Source organism: Carassius carassius, chromosome 12, assembly GCF_963082965.1.
Source record: "Carassius carassius chromosome 12, fCarCar2.1, whole genome shotgun sequence".
Lineage (NCBI taxonomy): Eukaryota > Metazoa > Chordata > Actinopteri > Cypriniformes > Cyprinidae > Carassius > Carassius carassius.
In genome coordinates, this window is record NC_081766.1 from 3,770,626 (window position 1) to 3,790,970 (window position 20,345).

Sequence of the window (20,345 nt, forward strand, 5' to 3'; positions counted from 1 at the left end):
CTTTTTAAAAATTATTTGAAGCTATCCACATATAACATGCAAACACACACCCCTGAAAATAAATAAAATAATAATAATAAAATCTCTTACTGTTTATCTGCTTGATATACATAATCTGTTCTTTTTTTCAGTTTTGGAGACATGAACCTAAATTCATTTTGTTATGAAAGGCATTAAATTGACTTTACAGGCTGTTCAAAGCGCTGCTTCATCAAGTATGTTTTTACAGTGTACCACTGACAGCTCATATATGTCTCTCAAATAAAGCCCATTAACAACACAAGGACGGTGAAGCAATTATTCAACGCACAGGAAAATTCACAGCTGCCCAATCATTACTCATTCCTGCCATGAGCCTACACTGCTGCCTGAAATTACTCCTTAGAAAAGGAACTCCTTACTGTCTCCCTTTTCTTTCTAAAGTCCCCAAACACGATTATGAGTGCTGCTTCACACCATTAAGATGTTGTATGCGCTCAAGGGCACGTGCAAAACCATGTCCACGAATGTGCACACTCTCATGACAGCTGTGCGTGTTCGAGGCTTTCAGTGAGATTAAATGCAGATGCGGTCAGATTTACCCACTGCAGTAACCTTTAACATCCACACATACAGCTGCTTCTACATGCCCAAAACACAGCAAAACAGCTTAACATCCTGTGAACCCGCCTGGCGTCCTGTGACGGGCAATAATCCAAACCAAGTGAAGGGACTAACACAATATTGGCAAAAAAAGTGCACTTGTTTTTGGCTCTCCATTAGAGAGAAAAACAAAGTTCTTAAAGGAATAGTTCCCCACAAATATAATGATCTGTCATTACTTTTGTGGAACGCATTAAACGTGTGTATGTGCATGTGCAAACGTGTCTGTGACATCATTGGCACCACTGTTATGGTGCTTTTTGGTGGTTTTGACAGGCCCTGGTTACTTTCTACTATCTTTATAAAGAAACTTACAGTTTGAATATCCTGCAAAATTCTCCTTTCATTTTCCACAAAAATACATAAAACTACATGTATTTGTCTGTGTATATCTTTTAATTTTAGTGAACTATTCTGACTCTGATGTACATTCAAGTGAAATGTGACATTTAAAGAGAAAAATAAGTTTATTTATAAGGAATTTAAAAAAGACATGTTTAAGGATTAGGATCACAAAGTCTTTTTGCATGGTGATATCTTCATTACAAGAAATAAAAAAATAAATAATAATAATAATAATAATAATAATCTTCATACTATAATGTGAGAAAGGAATTTAACTCTTTTTTTAATTTTTTTTTTTTATTATTTGATAAATTTTCTAATCCATTCAATCCATTTTTTGTCCATCCGAATCCAGTATGTTTAAAAATATATATTTTTCATTTAAATTATTTTATTGTTTATATGAATTATTATTTTATACTTTCCATCATGATCGTAAATAAAACAATCATTTTCATGATAATAAATATAATACATTAAACTACATTTTTTTGTTCATTATTAATTTATTGAAGTTAAAGCCCAAATCAACATAAAATCAATTTTACTTACGTAATATGACTTATGTATGCTTAAGAGAAATATGACATTTAACAAGAAAAATAAGATGGGAGAGGCTTCATTTTATCCATAATCAATTGATTGGATTATGTAAAGTGCCTTTATATGAAGGAGTTGAAATAAAAGATTTATTGCTATTAATTAACTATTAACTACGACTTTAAACCTTAAACTGATAAATAATGCTTAGTAAGGTAGTTGTTAAGTTTAGGAATGTAGAATATGGTCATGCAGAATATGTGCTTTATGAAAACTAATAAATAGCCAATATGCATGCTAATAAACAACTAGTTAATATCTCTATTAACCTATACTAAATTCTCTATTCTCTAATATACTCTATTAGTCCCTATACTAAAGTGTTACCAAGAGTTCTTGCTGACGTCTGTCAATAAAGAAAAAGTAATTTCAGAGGAGGAGCAAGTTATTATGTTTGGATAAAAGATTATAAAGACAGACATTTTCCTTTTTGGATTAATTTGCACTAATGAATCACTTACGATAAGACCAGAACTATGCATTTAACAAACTAAATAGAATCAATTTGATTTAATGTTGACTTTAACAGACTCAATACAAAAACAAAAACTCATCATACTCGTCATGAACAGAGAAAAGTTACTATTCTACTACATGAAGGGAGAAAATATATGAGGTCACCAACCAACCCTCCCCTCTTTCATCTCTTTCTTGCTTTCATTCGCTTTTTCTTTCTCCTCCTCTTCTCGTCTTTTCTTCTTCACTCATAGTGAGGAAATTGCATTTCATTCTGGGATAATATAGAGACTTTTTCTCCAGCCACTCAATAACAGCCAAAGAGAAAAACTGATTGATAGCGAAGAAATGAGTTTGTCTATAGATGATGGAGCTGTTTAATATATATTTGAGAAGTATTTGAAACATATTAACAAAAAGTCACCAGGTATCTGTGAAATGACCTATATATATATATATTTTTTTTTTTACAATTTTCTCTTTTTTCTTCTTTTTTTTTAAAGCATCTTCTTAAGTGCATCCATCAAGAATGGTATAAAGTCATATTTCAGCCGCACACACACACACACACACACACGAAAGAATATAAAGATAAAAAAAAACAATCAAGACTTTTTGCATGGGGCCATTTTCATGACGATTGAAAATAACAATAACAATAATAAATTCTCATTACTACAATCCAAAAAGTAATACATTTTAAAGTTATATATATGTATTATTGTTTTTACAGTATTTGACTATCCAAATCCAGTAAGTGTCCAAAATGCTTTTTAAATGTTTAATTATTTTATTATTAATCACCATTTTCATTGTTTATTATGAATCTGACATATGGAATGACAATATAATAATACAACTTAAAAATAATAAAATAAAATAAAGAATATTGTGAATATTATTATTTGTCCGTCATTATATTTGTTGTACTGCCTTTAATTTATGCTGATTTAAAAACAAAATGTATTGCAGGAAGTGACTTTCAGTAACGAGAATCCACAAAAAATGCTTAATTTTAATTAAAAAAAATTATGGTCACTATGCAAAAACGGTCCTAAAACTGGGTTTAGAGTTTATTCTGATTACCATTTCTTATTTTTTCCTTTTTATTTTTGGGTGAAAAGTGAATTTGACATGTTTACATGAAATTCAGGATATTTGTCAATCTCTTAGATGGACACACACTCTCTCCCTCTCTCTCTCTCACACACACACACACATACACAAAACACAAGACAACATGTTGAAAAGCTCATACTCACAGTCCCCGCAGTCGGAGCCAGATTTTCTCGATCTGGTCGGGTTGTAAGTACTTGAGCGACGTGCTTTCAAACTCCTCGATCTCTCTGGTGGGAGACTCCATGATGCCAAGACAGGAAAAAACAAACTTAATCCCAGAGCCGGAGCAGAGGAGAGACGGATTCCCCTCTTCAGATGAGCTGTGGTCGGGACGCTGCAGTCGTCATAGCCCTGTTTTCTCCTGCTGCTCCTCCTCCTGTCCCTCGTGCTTCACTCTTGTCTGAGCACAGGAGTATGTGACCGTACTGCAGTTCGACCTCTCTTTCTCTCTCTCTCTCACACATAAAGGCAGACTCCTGATTTCATGAGTGTTGGTGGGAGGAGCTGAGCGTTACTGAAGCCTCTAGCAGTGATGGCACGGAGATCAATAGTGACAAACTGGCTCTCTTCCCATAGGACAAATCACAATCGACATCTCTTTAATATCTCAATTGTTTCTCTTGGACAGCAATGAGATTAAACAAAGAGCAAATGGAGGCTTTTGTTTGAGTCCCATGAGAAAAAAAATAAATAAAAAAACCTATAATCTCCAGGGTTATTTTAGTTAACTAAAACATAAAAATATATTTTTTGTTACTTAAAATTAAATAAACATTATCGGAAATAAAATAAAATAGCTATAGTAGTGTCTCAATAGTGTCTAATGATCAGTTAAAATATCTCCTAGAATGGCAACAAGGCTTTAAAACAAAAAAGCTCAGATTTGGCAAGATACCCGAGTCAGAAATCTCAATATGAATTCAAACATTTCTCAAATTCATCCAAGACTGAATGATCTGAGATTTACTATCCAGTATCATACTCGTAAGTGAGCAATTCTCTCATTATAGCTCATAAATGCTAAATAATTGAGACCTTCACACTAGAGCTTTTGGTTTGTTTGCCATCAGAGTTTTTTTTTTTGTTTAGTTTTTTTCATGGATTGGTGTGAAAGTCATAGTTCTTACATTTAAAAAAAAAGACCAACTGCAAAGAATGCTAAAAAAACACAACAACGACATATTGCAATGGTCCAAAAGATGCTCATCTAGCATGATTACTTAAAAACTATTAAAAAAACAATTAGTAAACAATTAACAACCGTGCAAATTGATGTGAAAACACCAATAGGCAATGAAAAACTCGCTATGCAATAACATTTAGGTGTCTTATTATGCTGGAAAGGGGGTGACCGAGGAAGTGAGGGGGAAAAGGAGAAATAGAAAGGAATTAAAGTCACAAACTGTGACTAGAGAGATGAAGAGGCCAATTAGCCTGCAGCTGAAGAGCAGAGTGAGATTATACGCCTGTTAGCTGATGTGCCACCCTACTGTCAGATACACATTACCACAAACATTCACACACACTGCTCTATTCTTCACTTCCATTTACCAGATGATCCAATGATTGCTAAATTTTTCTTTCAGGACTTGCAGACGATAAACAGATTAGTCTTTAAGATCAGGAGACTTCACAGTGAACAAATTCATGAATTCTAGAGAATTAAAGAGTCTATGAGCCGGCATTATCAATTTATTTTCTAGGAGCGGAACATTATGGAAGTTTAACATCTCGACTGGCTCTCCAAGAGAGCAATGAGATTAAGAGAGACCAAGTCTCTCGCTTCTTATATTTGAAATCATAGTTCTTTTTCAGATAGGATCTTAAAAACGTCGCCAAGTACTGTATGCTCATATATACATTACTGTTCAAATGTTTGGGGGCAGTATTTATTTATTTAATAAAATAATTTATTCGGCAAGGATGCATTAAATTCATCAGAATTGGTAGTAATTAAATTTATAATGTTACAAAAGATTTCCATTTCAAAGAAATGCTTTTCTTTTTAACTTTCTATTCAAAGATTCCTGAAAAAAGTGTTGCCGTTTCCACAAAAATATTAAGCAGCACTACTGCATTCATCTTTGATAATAATAACAACAACAACAAAAATGTTTCTTGGACAGCAAATCAGCATATTAGAATGTTTTCTGATGGATCATGTGACACTGAAAACTGGATATATACACACACATACATACATATACATTAATATATAATAATATATATACATATATATATATATATATATATATATATATATATATATATTTTTTTTTTTTTTTTTTATTAAGTATACATTTTATGTCCAATGATGATAATTATATATTTTGTTCAAAAACATCATATACTATCTCACACATATATTTTGTGCATCTTTTTCAGGTTGCATAAAATTGCCTTTACTTCCCTAAAATTGCAGTGTCTTTTTTTAATGGTCTTGAATTCAAAATAATGAATAAAAAATGTAAAAGTCAAGATTATCTATATTAAATTTGTTTCTACAATCTGAGTGCCTTTGAAAATATATACTTTTAAACTACATTTTCTTTCAAATAAGAAAATATTTAATTTTCCTTGTCTACAAAATATCTGTCAACTACTTTGTTACTAAACAAAGATTTTAATATTTGATCTCCAATTACCTATTGTCAACGCCTATTTAATCGCCTGCCAACTATTTTATGTATTGTTATGGTTTGCAATATTTTTATGATTCTAATTCAAATAAATATTAACATGAGGTTAATCTGATCAAGAAGATAACATTTGGTTGGCCAGACAATGCCTGCCATTGAAATGGTGAGTCAAAATGGCAAAACTGTTAAGTATCTTAAAAAAAAATCTGCATTCAAAAGTCTTAACACAAAGTAAAATTTCTCAAATTCATTCATCAAATTTTTCTGACCTGCTAAGTACATAAAAAATGCTAACAATATACATGGGTTTCATTGCTTCCCAACATTTTAGCAGTGATGTTTATTTCGAAAGCATGCAATGCTCTATAAATGCTGTTAAAAACATACTGAACCCCTCCAGAGTCGTCACACCATGCTGTGGTTCACTTGTGTTCCCTTACACTGCTCTTATCGAAAATCAGTTGATTAAGTTTATCCTTCCTTTTGTTTCTTGTGCTTTTGTATTTTTCCATCTGCTTCGCACAATGGGGTCATTATATAATGGAGTTTCCTGAACACCCCGAAAATCCAATAAGGCTGAAAGCTGGGCTGACCGGCCTGAGACTAATGCAGAGAATTAATTCCTCACACTGGAAATGTTTTTTCTCTAGGGAGACGTTCAGGGACAGCTGTTATTAAAAGCCGAGACACAGCAGCAGGTTAGTGACGAAGATTTCCAAAACATGGTGCTCCATGGTAATATCCAGAGCTAAATCATCCATGCAATTCTGAGAAGAAGTGTAACCAAAAATCTGTCACTGGTAAAACATTTACTATAATATAATGAAATACTTGCTTTATATAAAGCTACCAAAATGTTCATTTTGTCAGATCACACAATACTTGAGGAAGACACTTACTGCTGCCATAATGGAGTTGTTACAGTACGAGTCTAACTGAAGTTAATCAGCCAAACTTTGACCCCCTTGGTTCTATAACTCAAATTCTCATTATTACAATGACCTTTAGCAGTGAGCATAAAAAATATAACATTAGTAGAATATCCACGCTATTCTGTGTCAGCCGCACTACACGTGTGTGCTGTTTATATACAAAGCAAACACACACCCGGAGAAGTGGGCAGCCATTTATGCTGCGGTACCCGGGGAGCAGTTAGGTGTTCGGTGCCTTGCTCAAGGGCACCTCAGTCGTGGTAATGTCGGCCCGAGACTCGAACCCACAACCTTAGAGTTAGGAGTTAAACTCTCTAACCACTAAGCCACGTCTTTCCAGTAATTTACATTGCATTCCCTATTAAAAACAATTATCATTCGAGTCCTGTCTCTGTGTTTAGCTGCTCAGCTCTACCCGTGTCTCCCTGCCTGCTGTTCATTCCTGATGATGATGATGATGACTCTTTCACAGGCTTTCAATTACCTGATGCAGGAGGAAGGAGATAATGCCAGGGCAAAGTCTCAGACACATCAGCACTGGGCCGCTTTCATCTAAGGAGATGCTCTCTGTGCCACACATGAGGGCTCCCCTCCGACTACTGGGAGCTCTTCAAAGGTCTTGTTTGAAGATGCTTGCCTCCTCCTGCTCTCTATACTCTACTATTTTTCTTTTTTAAGTGACAGTGTCAGGTGGCTGAGAGCTTTTAACCATGACGTCATGACCTCCTGTGACCCATCACATCATCACTAGAGACATCAAACTTGACCAGTGGCATCACAAAACACTATAAATATGATCAGCTTGGCTCATGAATATTAATCAGCTGATGTAATGGTCACTAAAAGGCACAAAGGCACTGCTTACAGCGTGAAGGTTCATTCAGTTTTATTTTCAGTCAGTATTGATTTGTGGTTGAAAACTTTTTTTCTACTTGTGCCGTGTGACACGGAAGGACTGGAGAAATTTTGCTGAAAATTCAGCTTTGTATCACAGGAATAAATTACATCATAAAACACGCTTATATAATACTATTTCACAATATACTGATTTTACTGTATTTATGATCAAATAAATGCAACCTTGGTGAGCATTAGAGACTTCTTTTAAAAACATTAAATACAATTTTGAACGATAGTCTAGCAGTAAAAAAAAAAAGTACTTTCTAAAAATTAAAAAAGTAATGTGCAAACATTATTAATATCCAACACACACACAAACACATCTGCAGAGCAACAGAGCCAAAGTCCACTGAAGAAAGCTGAGTTCACTGACAACAACAACAACACAATTTTATGGCAAATAAAATATCCAATTTCTAAACATTTAACCCTTTTGGCTGTCAAGGTTTGAATAAACATTTATAATGCAACCATTTATTGCGACTCTCATTTTTTCTCATAATACTACCTAGGACTCTAATATGCATGAAATACATTCAATATTGGGTGAAACAGTCCACTTGTAAGAAGTTTTAATCAATATTTTTCAGTGAATGAAATTGTTATTTTTGTTGTATTTCTACCATCTTGGATGACTTTTAACAAATGCAACCTCGTTACAGGATATATGCGCTGCTTAATATTTGGCCAGAATAAGAGGAGTCTTGAAAGGCATAATTATAATTTAAGGCAACTACTTAAGCCTTAAAATAAAACACAATCAATCAGCCATACATATTATATGGGCTTACACTTATTTCACACAACAAAGACTGCAACAAGACATTGAGCAAATTAAATTCCCAAAGCTGAAATTCAGATACCAATAGACTTTGGGCCTAAAGAAAGGCTCTCTAGATGATCCACACCAACAAGTGGTTCTTTAAACAGCTTTAAAAGTATTTGGAGTTGAACTGAATCCAACAGACATCACAGCTTACAAAGGTGAAAGTCTCTCAAATGTCACAGGTCAATCCCAGCGGCCGTGTTGACAGAGGAAAGGTCTCACAGGAGGACGTTAGGAGGTCTCTCTCCAATGAATGTGAAAACACCAAACCAAGAGAGAAAGCACACACCATTCGTGGACTGTCTGATGCATACTGCACACAAAAATTACAAGAACCCCCAAAATATACAAGATTCAGTGAAAAAGAGCTAACTGTGGCATAACATGAAGGTCTGAGATGCCAAACGAGTCCCAAATGAGTTAAGGATGAGTCAGAGACCCGAAAAATCTCACTGACTTCCAGTGAATGATTTAAAATTTTACATTTTCCCAATATTTTCCAGCATTTTTTATTCAGGGAGCTTGCATGTGGATGAATGGCTTGTACTTGGGTTTTGATTTAAGGTGTTTTTCTGTCTGACTGAAAAAATGGCTTTTAATCATCTGATCCAGATGCTTTGATGAGAATATAACAGTGCCACACATCTTTGCTAAGCAATATTAAGAACATGCTGTGTGACGTGCCGAACAAATTGAGACATCTCGTCTGTGAATGTTACAAATCGCTTGCGTCACAGTAAATGGGTCTGTAAAGCCATGTTGTCAGCAGAGAACTAAGTGGGCGCTACTAAGGGTGCACATGCTGATGAGTGTCGTCTGAAGGAGTGGTTTTAGATAAATAAATGTTAATAAATAAATATCTTAATAAATGACAATAAATAAATGGCTAAATGGCAATAAATAAAATATCCTGCCATTGAAGAGACGTCACCCTTGACCCTCAACTCAATGCATCATTCAAGATTCCTGACTACAAGCGTCTTGCGTTTGATTTATTGATTGTACTGATGCATAAGCACTATCACTGATTGTGATCAAAAGGACAATTTCATATTGACCGGAAGCTACTGGATTTTTTTGATTTTCCAGCTTTTCCAAGGTATTGTAATATTGACAGCAGTCAGACAGGTGTCGGCTAATGAGTCTGAACAATATTCCTCTTATTAATTAACCCTCCTATACCACCCAACATTTCATACTAACAATGCTGCTAATGAGCATAACTACATTATGATAACAGGCAAACACGCCATTAATAACAATCATTTTAAGGGTGGCATCTCTGTCGGGAATGCATCATAATGAACATTTCATGAAAATAATCAAATGCCACTCACTCTAATGACTAAATACTTCAAGTAACTGAAGACACATTTAAGTCGATGAGGTTTATTTCTTCGGATCGATATTTAATTTAAAGTGCTTTATCAGAAATTATTTTTTTCATTTCATTCTCTCAGGCAAACTCCTTCAATGTTTTTAAAATGACAAGGCCCAAATGTCACATAAAAGTGAATTTAATTGTGAAAGTGCGCTTATAAAACCTTTGCAAATCATTTGTTTCAAACCAGTGATTCGGAGCACTATCAAATTGCCAAAGTCACATTATTTCAGTTAACAAAGCTTTATGAATTTCGAACTATTTCGAAATATGTAGAAAATTCTATGGTTTGCTGCTGCCCTGTGAGCACATGATGAACCAGTGTTAATATGGATTTTGCCTGATCTCAGATCAGTATTATCTGCATTTACACTGTTTCGACCAGAAGGCGTCACCAGCGTGTCGTTTCAAGAGCTGAGATTGGTTTCTTCATGTCATTAACTCTTTTCTAGACTAAATGCACAGTCACAGCAAAATTTCACAGGGGGAAAAAAGGTCCAATGTCTCTTGTCAATAGTGTTGTGATATATAAAGCACAGTTCACACAGAACAGTTCTTATCTTCGGACAAACCAAGCAGCTTTTTGTTGTCAGTGTGGTGAATTGAACCAAATTCCAAGAAAAGACCAAATTGAACATTCATGAAATCTGCAAGGGGAACTTTTTCTCCTTCACATGAAACTCCTGTTGAAATCTGGTGCGATAAATGTGTCCACACAGTTAATGGCTGGGAAGTGACCCACATTTTATAACTTTTCAAGGGAAAAAAAGACAAACAATGTCCCTTAACCCTCTCTCAATAATGACACCCAAAAATAAAGGTTGGTTTAGCAGAGTCAGACTGCAAGAGACCACAAGAGTCAGTACTTTAACTCTTCTGATCCATCAACTAATTATCAGTCTCTGACAGCAAAGATGAAAAGTAAAAAAAAGTCTGTTCAAAGAAATTTGACTAGAAAACAGCACAATGCTCTTTCAAAAGACACTGTTTGAACAAAGCGAATAAAACAGACGAATTCGATGTTCTTCTGTTCACACTATATTTAGTTCTGCACTGAAGTGCATTTGTGTAATCAATGTGAACACCATGAGTTTCAGTGGCAGCGGTTTACAACTGGAGCTTCTCAGGAGAAAACTCAAATTAACGCATGTTTGCTTTCCTCTTTCATTCCTGTTTTTGGCCTTTTGATTTTACTACTAAAAACATGCAGCCATTCTGTACATGTTAAGATTTGGACCAAAGTGACAGCAAAAGGAATGAAAAAGAACAAAACATGTATTTGTTTTGCAGAATTTGGATCCTATAGCTGAAAGAAGGTTCTGCAGGAATTAAAAAATTTTGCTTTTCAAAAGCGTTTTACTTCCAAATTAGGCCAGATGGAATTTAACCTTGTAAACCCTGTCTCATATCTGAAACACAAATTTCTAAGGCCTCCAAATTATGAAAATGGTCAAAACCTTACTGAGAAAAACTGTTGTACACAATCTATACATGTCTTCAGCCATCTGATTGGTAGTTTATTATTTTTTAAGCAAGTAAAATGCCTTTTAGTATAATTGTACAAACATACACCTTCAGGTTGAAGTTAATGTATTTTTGCTGTGAAATCAGATTTTTATAAAGTAAACATGAGAATAACTTTGATTTTGTTGGTAATATTTCAAGAGGAACACTTACTGGATTAAAGTAACTTGGGTTTACTTGATTAATTTTGTGTATTCTTCAGTTTGGGCTCTGAATAAAACTGAAGTGGTTTCTTTCACAACTTTTGAAAATAATTGAAAACATTTGTTAATAACTGAGAAAACATTCCTCAGGATGCTGTTTCCAGATCAGTGCATACCATTAGTGGACACATGACCTGTAAAACAATGGTTAACCATAATAAAAGGAATAAAAGGTGAACCTGACGGCAGTTTTCTCGGTTGCTTCTGGGATGTCTGTAGAGGGAAGCTCATCTGCCAGGATCTCTTCTATTCTGTGTGGATCGTCTGGAATGTCCCTCTGAAATTTGACCTTCTCCTTCTTGCCCGTCCCAGCAGTGAGCGTGTTCCAGAGTGCACTCTGAGACTTTGAGCCTGGAAACAAGATGAATCGGAGTCAAAGAAACATGTAAAGCCTTTGATAAACAATAAACAAGTCCCATGCACTCTCAGAATTTTTTTTTTTCAAAAATTGCACCTTCAGGGGTACAGCTGTTTATCACTGGAGCAGTACCCTCAAAGGGAATTAATTTGGCCTAATTTACCCTTCTTTACCCCTTTAGTGTTCATAATCGTACCATAAGAGTTCATATCACTACCTTTAGGGTAGACATTACTACACAGGTAATTAATGACGGTACAAAGGAGTCCCTTTGAGGGTACAGCCCCAGTGACAAGCTGTCGTACCCCGAAAGGTACAATCTTTAGTACATTTTTCTCTGGCAGTATTCTGCTGTCTAAAAGCAACACATTATGTCTTTGTCAACATGTCTGAAAATGTAATTTGAATATTTTAAGTTCTTCCCATGCACTTTTTTTTTCAGTGTTCAAGTGTTCAGTTTCAAAATAACAGTAATGGCACTAGTAAACCAAAATGCTAAGATTAAAAAAGAACCAAAAAGCCTCCTCTAGGGATCTTAATGGCTTAGTTGTTGATTCATAGTAAATTATATTGATTTGCACCCACCAATGCTGTGCATATCATTATCATTTTCATCATTAGCTCATGTAAACATAATGTTGTCATTCAGATGTAATCTGTGTGCCACCTCTGAGTTTCCTCGGATCAAGTATTAAACTTAAATTAACTTTTGAATACCTTGATAGATGCTGCCATCTAGTGTCATACCCATGTCATGTTAAAAGAACATCAGCCATATAGCAATGACTAATATTGGAGTGAAAAACTAGTCCCAGGCCAACGCCTCTATGAATAAAGTCCATTGCTAAATTCATTGCAGCAAGAATGCCAAATGTAAAAGTTTTCACCATTTTAGTATCAATACTATTATAGTATTCTACATTTTTAGTAGTATTTACATTTATATTTTTGTTAATGTTTTTCTCTTTTTGTTTTAGTTTTAAAGTTTTACTATTGTTGTGTGTTTCATACATTTTTGCTTTAAAAAAACATGTTGAGTGTGAAGAACCAATGTGTATAGTCTTAAGAAACTTTCTGTGCTACAAAGAACCTTTTGTGCAATGGAAACGTTCTTTGGATATTACAGGTTCTTCATGGAACCATACACCCTGCCAAAGAACCATTAAAAAACTTTATTTTTACCATGACTTTTCCAGTCTTTTGTGATTACTGAAGAATGGTTTTTAGAAATGGGATTTTCAATACTGGTTTTAGACATTTCACAATATTTTATAGGCTTAGAAATCACTTTGAACTTTTCCAGATTTTTTTTCCATGACTGTGCAAAGCCTTTTGCTAAAGACAAGCTGTGAGTGTTTCTACAGAATTGCTGCAGCACTTTGTAGGATTAAAGCATCTGCTATATGATTAAATATAACTGCAAATCTGCTTCTTCATTCTAGCCCTGCTTCTTCATTCTGCTTCTTCATTCTAAGATGTACATTTACACAAAATTTAAGTGTAGACAGGGCTCTGCAAAATTATTGCTTTCTTAAAAACATATACTTACGTGCAAATCTCGCCAGTGGCCTGCTGTTGGTCTTACCATCTTCATTAGCCACTACAGAGAAAAACAGAAAGAGACAGAGTTATATGGTGGCATTTCTCTTTCTGTGTGTGTGTGTGTCTAAAAACAAAAATTAGCTTATTCTGAAAGCTTTTTTTTCAGTGGCTTAGTAAAATACATCATTAAATAGCTGTTTTTGCTCCTATTTTAATGTGTCTTTTTGTATAATGTGAATATAATGAACCGAGCTGCTGGAAAAGCATGGCAGGCTGCTTTAATTTGACTTCAGCTGCTGTTATGTGAGCCTTTCATTAGGATTTGAAATAGGTCTTGATCAGTAGGGGACTGGAGGGGTGTTGTTAGTGTACTGTGAGTCACTTCTAGTAAAAAATAACATAAGAACAAGCACAAAAAGGCAGAGAAAATCAGCACGCTCCCCAAGAAAGTATTTTGTGATGCTTGTACTGAGAAGGGCAAACATACTTTATTTCTATTTGCATATTTATCATTTCTATTATCAGACTACATTTTCTAACGGCATTATGATACTAGGCTATGATGGGTTTTTTTTATGCATGCTGCTTTGCGGTTGCCTGGGTGTTCTGGGAGGATACTGGGTGATTTCAGGTCAAAGGAGTCTCTCTATGATCTTTTTTGGACTCTAGATGTGACTCTGGTCTCTTCTTCCGTCAGCCTAAGAGAAAACCATAAACTCAACCAAACCATGCAATTCTATTTCTGTCATTAATGGGCTGAACTGTGTAGGATGAGTTGCAAGGCAAAGTTGAATACTTTGTGTAATTAAATACAGCAGAGGTTTCCAAAAAAAAAAAATTAAGTTGTATATACCGTATATGTATATGTACACACACACACACATCCATATATATATATATATATATATATATATATATATATATATATATATATATATATATATATATATAAACACTATTACGTCTGTATGAACAGAAAATTAGAAATAAACTGTTTCTTTAGTAGTTATTCATCTAATATTTAGATTTTAATAGATTTCCATTTTTTTCGAATTTAAGTTTATATTTTTCTATGCATATTTTATTGTTAAAATACTAAGATATCTAAATATAAAATAAAAATAAAAAACATTCAAAGATTAATAAACATAAAATTACTAAAACTAAAGTTCAAATGAAAATTGAAAATATAAAAATGTGAAAAAGTTCAAAATATAAATAATAATACTAAAATAATGCTGACTTGGGCTTAGTGACTTAAATAAAAGTCTAAACCCAAGTATAATCAATAGCAGCAGTAATGCATGCATTTGCATTTTAATACACTAACAAGAGTTCAGTCGGTGCATTACGGAGTCGGTGTAAATCTAGTCAGTGCACAGGCAGGTTCAAAGTTCAAGAGATCCTTTAGCTGGTTTGTGAGAGCTGCTCCTGTGCATTAAATGTAAATTGCATTAGCAGAGTCAGGAAAACAAAACCAGTCGATGAGATCTCATTTAGAGTGCATACATTGTTCGAGCTAGGAAAAATCATAACATGCATTAGTGAAGTAAAACACCATATGGCCCCCATTAAGAGTCATGACATTTTGTATAGAGACCAAAACACACACGCACGCACGCTATGTTTCCCCAGCACGCAACCCATTAAAAGCCCCCAGAGTGACACTGAGGGTGGAGAGGAAGTGGTCACGCTGTTTTAGCCAATCATCATTAAATTAACAGGGCTCTTTGTCATGCTCCACTGGACCTGACTGACAACACGTCACATGTGATGAGCTCAAAGCACAATGAGCATTTGATCGCTGGGCTGCGTAACCATGGCGACAGGCACATGTTTGAAAATGTCATAAAGCTTATAATGCAATGTGGAGATTCCCTGCTGCAATCTTGTACTATGATCGACTAGTTTATCAACAGTGTTAAAAGTGCACAAGTTAAATAAACAGTTTTGCGAGTAAGGACCATTTTAAAATGTCCTTGTATAAATGCATCAGGACAGACAGTAAAAATCATCTCACACCTCTGATTCTTCAATAATAACACCTTTCTTGACCACTGTCCTCCAATGTGGGTGTGTGTTTCTCAAGAAAAAGAAAAAAAGAAAAAAAAAGGCTGATAAACAGGACGGCATGTCTAAGTATGAAAAATGTACAGTCAGGGGTTCATTATCTCAAAATAAACCTGAACAAGGTGATCAGGATCCAGACACGTAGCATTTATTTTGAGATGATGAGCACCTCATGGACATGAAATATGGATCTGAGATTAAATAATGTTATTATGTGAGAAGGAAGATTTGAATCTAGCACAGCTATAACTGAAGATATATCTGACCACAAGTGACCAATCAGAATTGAGTATTCTAATAATCTGTCAAATTTGATTAATGATATTACTATATGGTTCAAACTGTGCAGGATGAGCTGAAAGGCATTGTTAAATACTTGTGTTGTTATCATTAAGTAAAGCTATTATAAATTGTTTTATGTAACTAAAATAAAGCAAAAATAAAATATAAACATATAAACAAATATACATACATACATACATGCATACACACACACATATACACACATATATATATACACATATACACACACACACATACATATATATATATATATATATATATATATATATATATTGAACTGGCTAAAAAAAGTTAGCAACTAACGGAATTAGGTTTAAGGTAAAGCACTAAGATTTCTACAAATAATTAAATCTGAAATCTGAAAATTTAATTAAATTAAATTAAATTAAGAATAAAGACAGAAATACATTTTACAAAATAAATTATATGGTTTAGTGATTATTACGATTGGGTTTGACCAATCAGAATCAAGTATTCAATAGGCTGTATAATAATATCATGCTAGAATCACTTTTAGATTATTCTGCAATATCTCTGTTGTTTCTCCTAGTCAGAAATGAGATTAAATGAAGAACAAAGGGAGACTTTTGCTAAAGCTTCATGCTTTTCAGACTTACATTTAAAATGACAACAAAAACTTGCCTTGAACTAACTGAAATAAAAATAAATAAATAGTAATAAAAAAAATACACCTTCAATTTCAAACATTTAAAAAAAGCACTGGCTCAAACTGTTCTCCAAGGTCTGGATATGACCTCAAATATTTCTCTTCAAATTATATAATTCACATTTATTTTAGACCTCTGTATGTACTGTTTTCTTACTCTAAAAGAAGAGAGAAACATCAGAGACAAAGAGACAAAGCTGATACTTAAATGAAACTTCATTCAATCTTACATGCTATGTAAGTACAATACAGTTTCATCGGAGTAGGTTTGTGCATGCGTTTCATTGTGTATTGCATGTGTGTGTGTGTGTGTGTGTTTCCATGTGGTCAGGTGCATTTTACTCTGGTTGCTATGGCGCCGTGCAGTTGTGCTCACCTGAAAGAATCTTTTCAGAAATCAAACACTCACACATCACATGCTGAAATGAACACATCCTTTTAAGCACTGCAATGTCTAATGCTGATGCACAAAAAAAGTTACGGTACTGTACATCTAGCCTTGATGAATTTCACTTACTAAAGAAAGGATCGCCATTAAATGTTTCACAAAAATGCACATGCAAATGTCCATTAAATCCTGATTCTGTCATCTATTCGATTCTTACCAATAGTGAAGCTGAATCCGTCGATGCTGAAAGTGGCACTTCTGCCTTTGGTGAAGTTCTTTTTCCTGGAGTCCGTTTCTGACATTTTTGTTCTTTCTTTCCTGTTGTATTTTGTGAGCTCTTGTTGAGTAAATCCCAAAGTTGTGCACGAGTCTTTTGTCTCCGGTTTGTCAGATCTCTCTATCCTGCCCTGCTCTCACAGGGAAGACACTATTTTCTCTTTTACTATCATTCTCGTCCTCCGTCGCTCTCACTGTCTCATTATGTTCTCCCCGGCTGAATGTGAGTCTCCTCTCAACAGAGCACTTAGTGTACCAATGCATAACATAACACACTCTGCCTCTCTCATCGCACGGAAACTCGATGCACATTTGAAGAAAAAAAACATGCTTTTCCCTCCGCGTGTGATGTGTGTGTGTGATTTTAACATTGAAATGCAATCAAACCTATTTCGAACTGCTGCAGATTTGTTGAACACATTCCCAGAAATGTGTCTAGCTGGGCAAGGCCATGAGGTTTGTGTATATTTTGGTAAAGCACGAGTCATAAATTTCTATTCAAATAATGTTGCTTTTAAAAAAAAGATCTATTGCGATGAATAGACAGGTGGAGGCTGAGATGTTCTTCAGCTATTGTGCTGAAATAATAGCTGGCGTTTTAGAGCTTTGGTCTTTTTGTTTCTCTCTAAACACAGTGGGCTGGACGACCTCAAACCCCTGAAGATTCAGTGACGGTTTAATGTGTGTCTGTCTCACGTCTGAGGGAATGATTAGAGAGCAGAAGACAATCAGAATGATACTTCACTGGCTCCAGAACAAATAGAAAATAAATAAATAAATTATTAATTAATTAAACAATCATACAGTACAAAACTCGTAGGTGGTTAGCTGTAAATTATCTACTGTCAGGTAAAAATTATATATTATAAAAAAAAATACTATTAATATAAAATATAAAATTATATAATGTTTTTAAAAACATATATAATTAATTAAAAGGCGATAAATTAAACTTTAATATTATATATAAGGAAAAATATATATAATTGTTTTTATATAGTTTTAAAAAATAAATTAGAAAAGAGAATATTAATTAGAAGATAGTGTATGCCATTGCAAAAAGATGATATTTAGATAATATTAGCATTTTATATATTGTTCTCTGATTAATATTTATGTATTCAAATATGGTTTCTTTTAATAAATAATTATGCTTTTAAGAAGTAAAAAGTAAAGTAAAAGATATTTTAAAATGTATTTCTATTAAAAAAAGTTTAACAAAGCTAACTGCATAAATACAATGATGTTTACAGTGAAAGAATATAATATAATAGCATAGAATAGAATAGATTTTGCAGTTAAAATTAACCGCTATAAGCATTAAGCACTATTCCACCACCCACAAAAACCAGCAGAGAGTGAATTCAGGTCCACTTCTACCATTGCATGCATTACAGAGTCAAATATTTGAGGAACTGTTCTTCTCCGGACAAAATTAGATATTAGTAGCTTTAATGAATGCATATGAAGATGATTGTGAATTCAGTGTGCTGTTTATTAGCTGAGATTCTTATAGTGGCAAGCAAATCTCGTCTGGTCTGTCCTCAAAGTGTTTTAATAAGCTTCTAGTAATTAGAGAAGTCGTTTACTTGTTTGTGAGTTTGTGCGTGAGGTCAGCTCATGTATATGATGTCTCGATTGTGAATGCTGGTCTCTAGGCAACCAGCCAAGGCTTTAACCCACAGCATTGAAGAGATCCTGAGGTTAATGTAATGCAATGTTGGACAAAAGCTGGAGCTCATGTTCACTGAGAAGATGTACAATCTTCTTTATTTCTAGTGCTTTTATGTGTTTTTGTCTGAAAAATATTTATGTTACCCGTTTCTGTGCATTTCAGGTTTTAACTATAAAAGCAAACATTTAATCTTAATTTTTTAATACAAAAAAGAGGAACAAATAACAACATTGATATGCTGTATGAAAGATGCACTGTAAAAACAATTTCCCGAAGTGGTAATTAAAACAAAGAATACTGCAGTATGTTTTACAAGAAAATACTATTTTAGTCTTTCTTTATTCTTTTGATTTTTTGTTTGTTTTTATTTCAAGTTTAATTCACTGTGTTACTTCCATTCTTTGTAATAAATTGTGAAGAATGTGCTAGCAATTTTGAGTGGAAATTGTTTCTACATTTTTTTTCAATGAATAAAAAAATTTATTAGTATAAAGATATATATAAATGTGCTTCATATTTATCTGCTTTAGAAAAAAGGGATATGGTTTAAATTATAAAAAAGTGCTCATAATAATGGAGAGAGTTATTCCATAAAAAAACTGTAGATTTAACACTTTAATGGTCTGAAATAGAGTTTACAGCACATTTTAAAGTAATATTAATAATGATTGTAGCAATTTTTTCAAGAAATGAGCTTCACTTTTTGCTTTTAAGAGAATTTTGTTTTGTTTAGTTAGTGCTAGATGTTGGTAAAACTCATCTAAATCTGAAAATAAGCAACTAAATATCCAATATCAGCCGATACATCATGCATTTCCATTATCCAGGAGACTAATGTCCAATAACTCTTCAGCAGTAACTCTTTAGCTCGTGGTTCATTACATCATGGCCGTGATTGAAACCCTTTTCATTAATTTCTTTGATGCATTTTTTTTGGCAAAAAAAATAAAAAATAAATAAAAAATAAAAAAATAAAATAAAATGCAATGCACTTTTAAAATAAAAGATTCTTCTATGCTTTTTTTTAGGTTAGATGCTCGGTTTTGCTTCAGGATTTTTTCAGGATCTACCACATGACATGAATTTCAGTCATAAAACTAGATACTGCTACTGTCTTTGATCTCAACACAAGTTTTCTAGCATGATTATATTGTTAGATGCAGTTCATTTGATTTAACATTATATTTTTGTTTCTAACTGGAACTATTATGCTCTAACCACAAGAGGGCGACAACGACAACACTAATAAATAAATAAGTAAAATAACCATCATAGCAAAGAACGAGACCCACTTTGTTTAGTCGATCTGTTGACCCAAAAGCTAACTCTAATAAATACAATTTTACATTTCTTTTAAAAGAACACAATCTAGGTAAAAGTATAAAATCTAAAGGTAAGCGATTCCAATAAATAAAAAACTACAGGGTGTTAACAAGATAGGGGGTACAACTAATCAAAGAAGATCACATCAAAGGAAAAGCTTAAAAGACTTACAAATT

The 20,345-nt window shown here is 33.7% G+C and overlaps 1 protein-coding gene across 3 annotated transcripts in view; it reads right to left on the reverse strand.

Moving 5' to 3' along the window:
- The window catches only part of pde1cb (phosphodiesterase 1C, calmodulin-dependent b), a 61,996-nt gene that overhangs the window by 33,339 nt on the left and 8,312 nt on the right, over positions 1-20,345 (reverse strand). The window contains exons 1-3 of one of the 3 annotated variants that reach the window (XM_059563082.1): positions 17,113-17,406; positions 13,475-13,525; positions 11,747-11,918 (exon numbers count right to left, since the gene is read on the reverse strand). In XM_059563082.1, the coding sequence (XP_059419065.1) occupies positions 11,747-11,918; positions 13,475-13,525; positions 17,113-17,197 (308 nt within the window). In that variant the 5' untranslated portion in view covers positions 17,198-17,406. Of the gene's footprint in view, positions 1-3,305; positions 3,622-11,746; positions 11,919-13,474; positions 13,526-17,112; positions 17,407-20,345 lie in introns of those variants that run through there. The other 2 variants (XM_059563081.1, XM_059563083.1) reach the window with 2 other exon arrangements.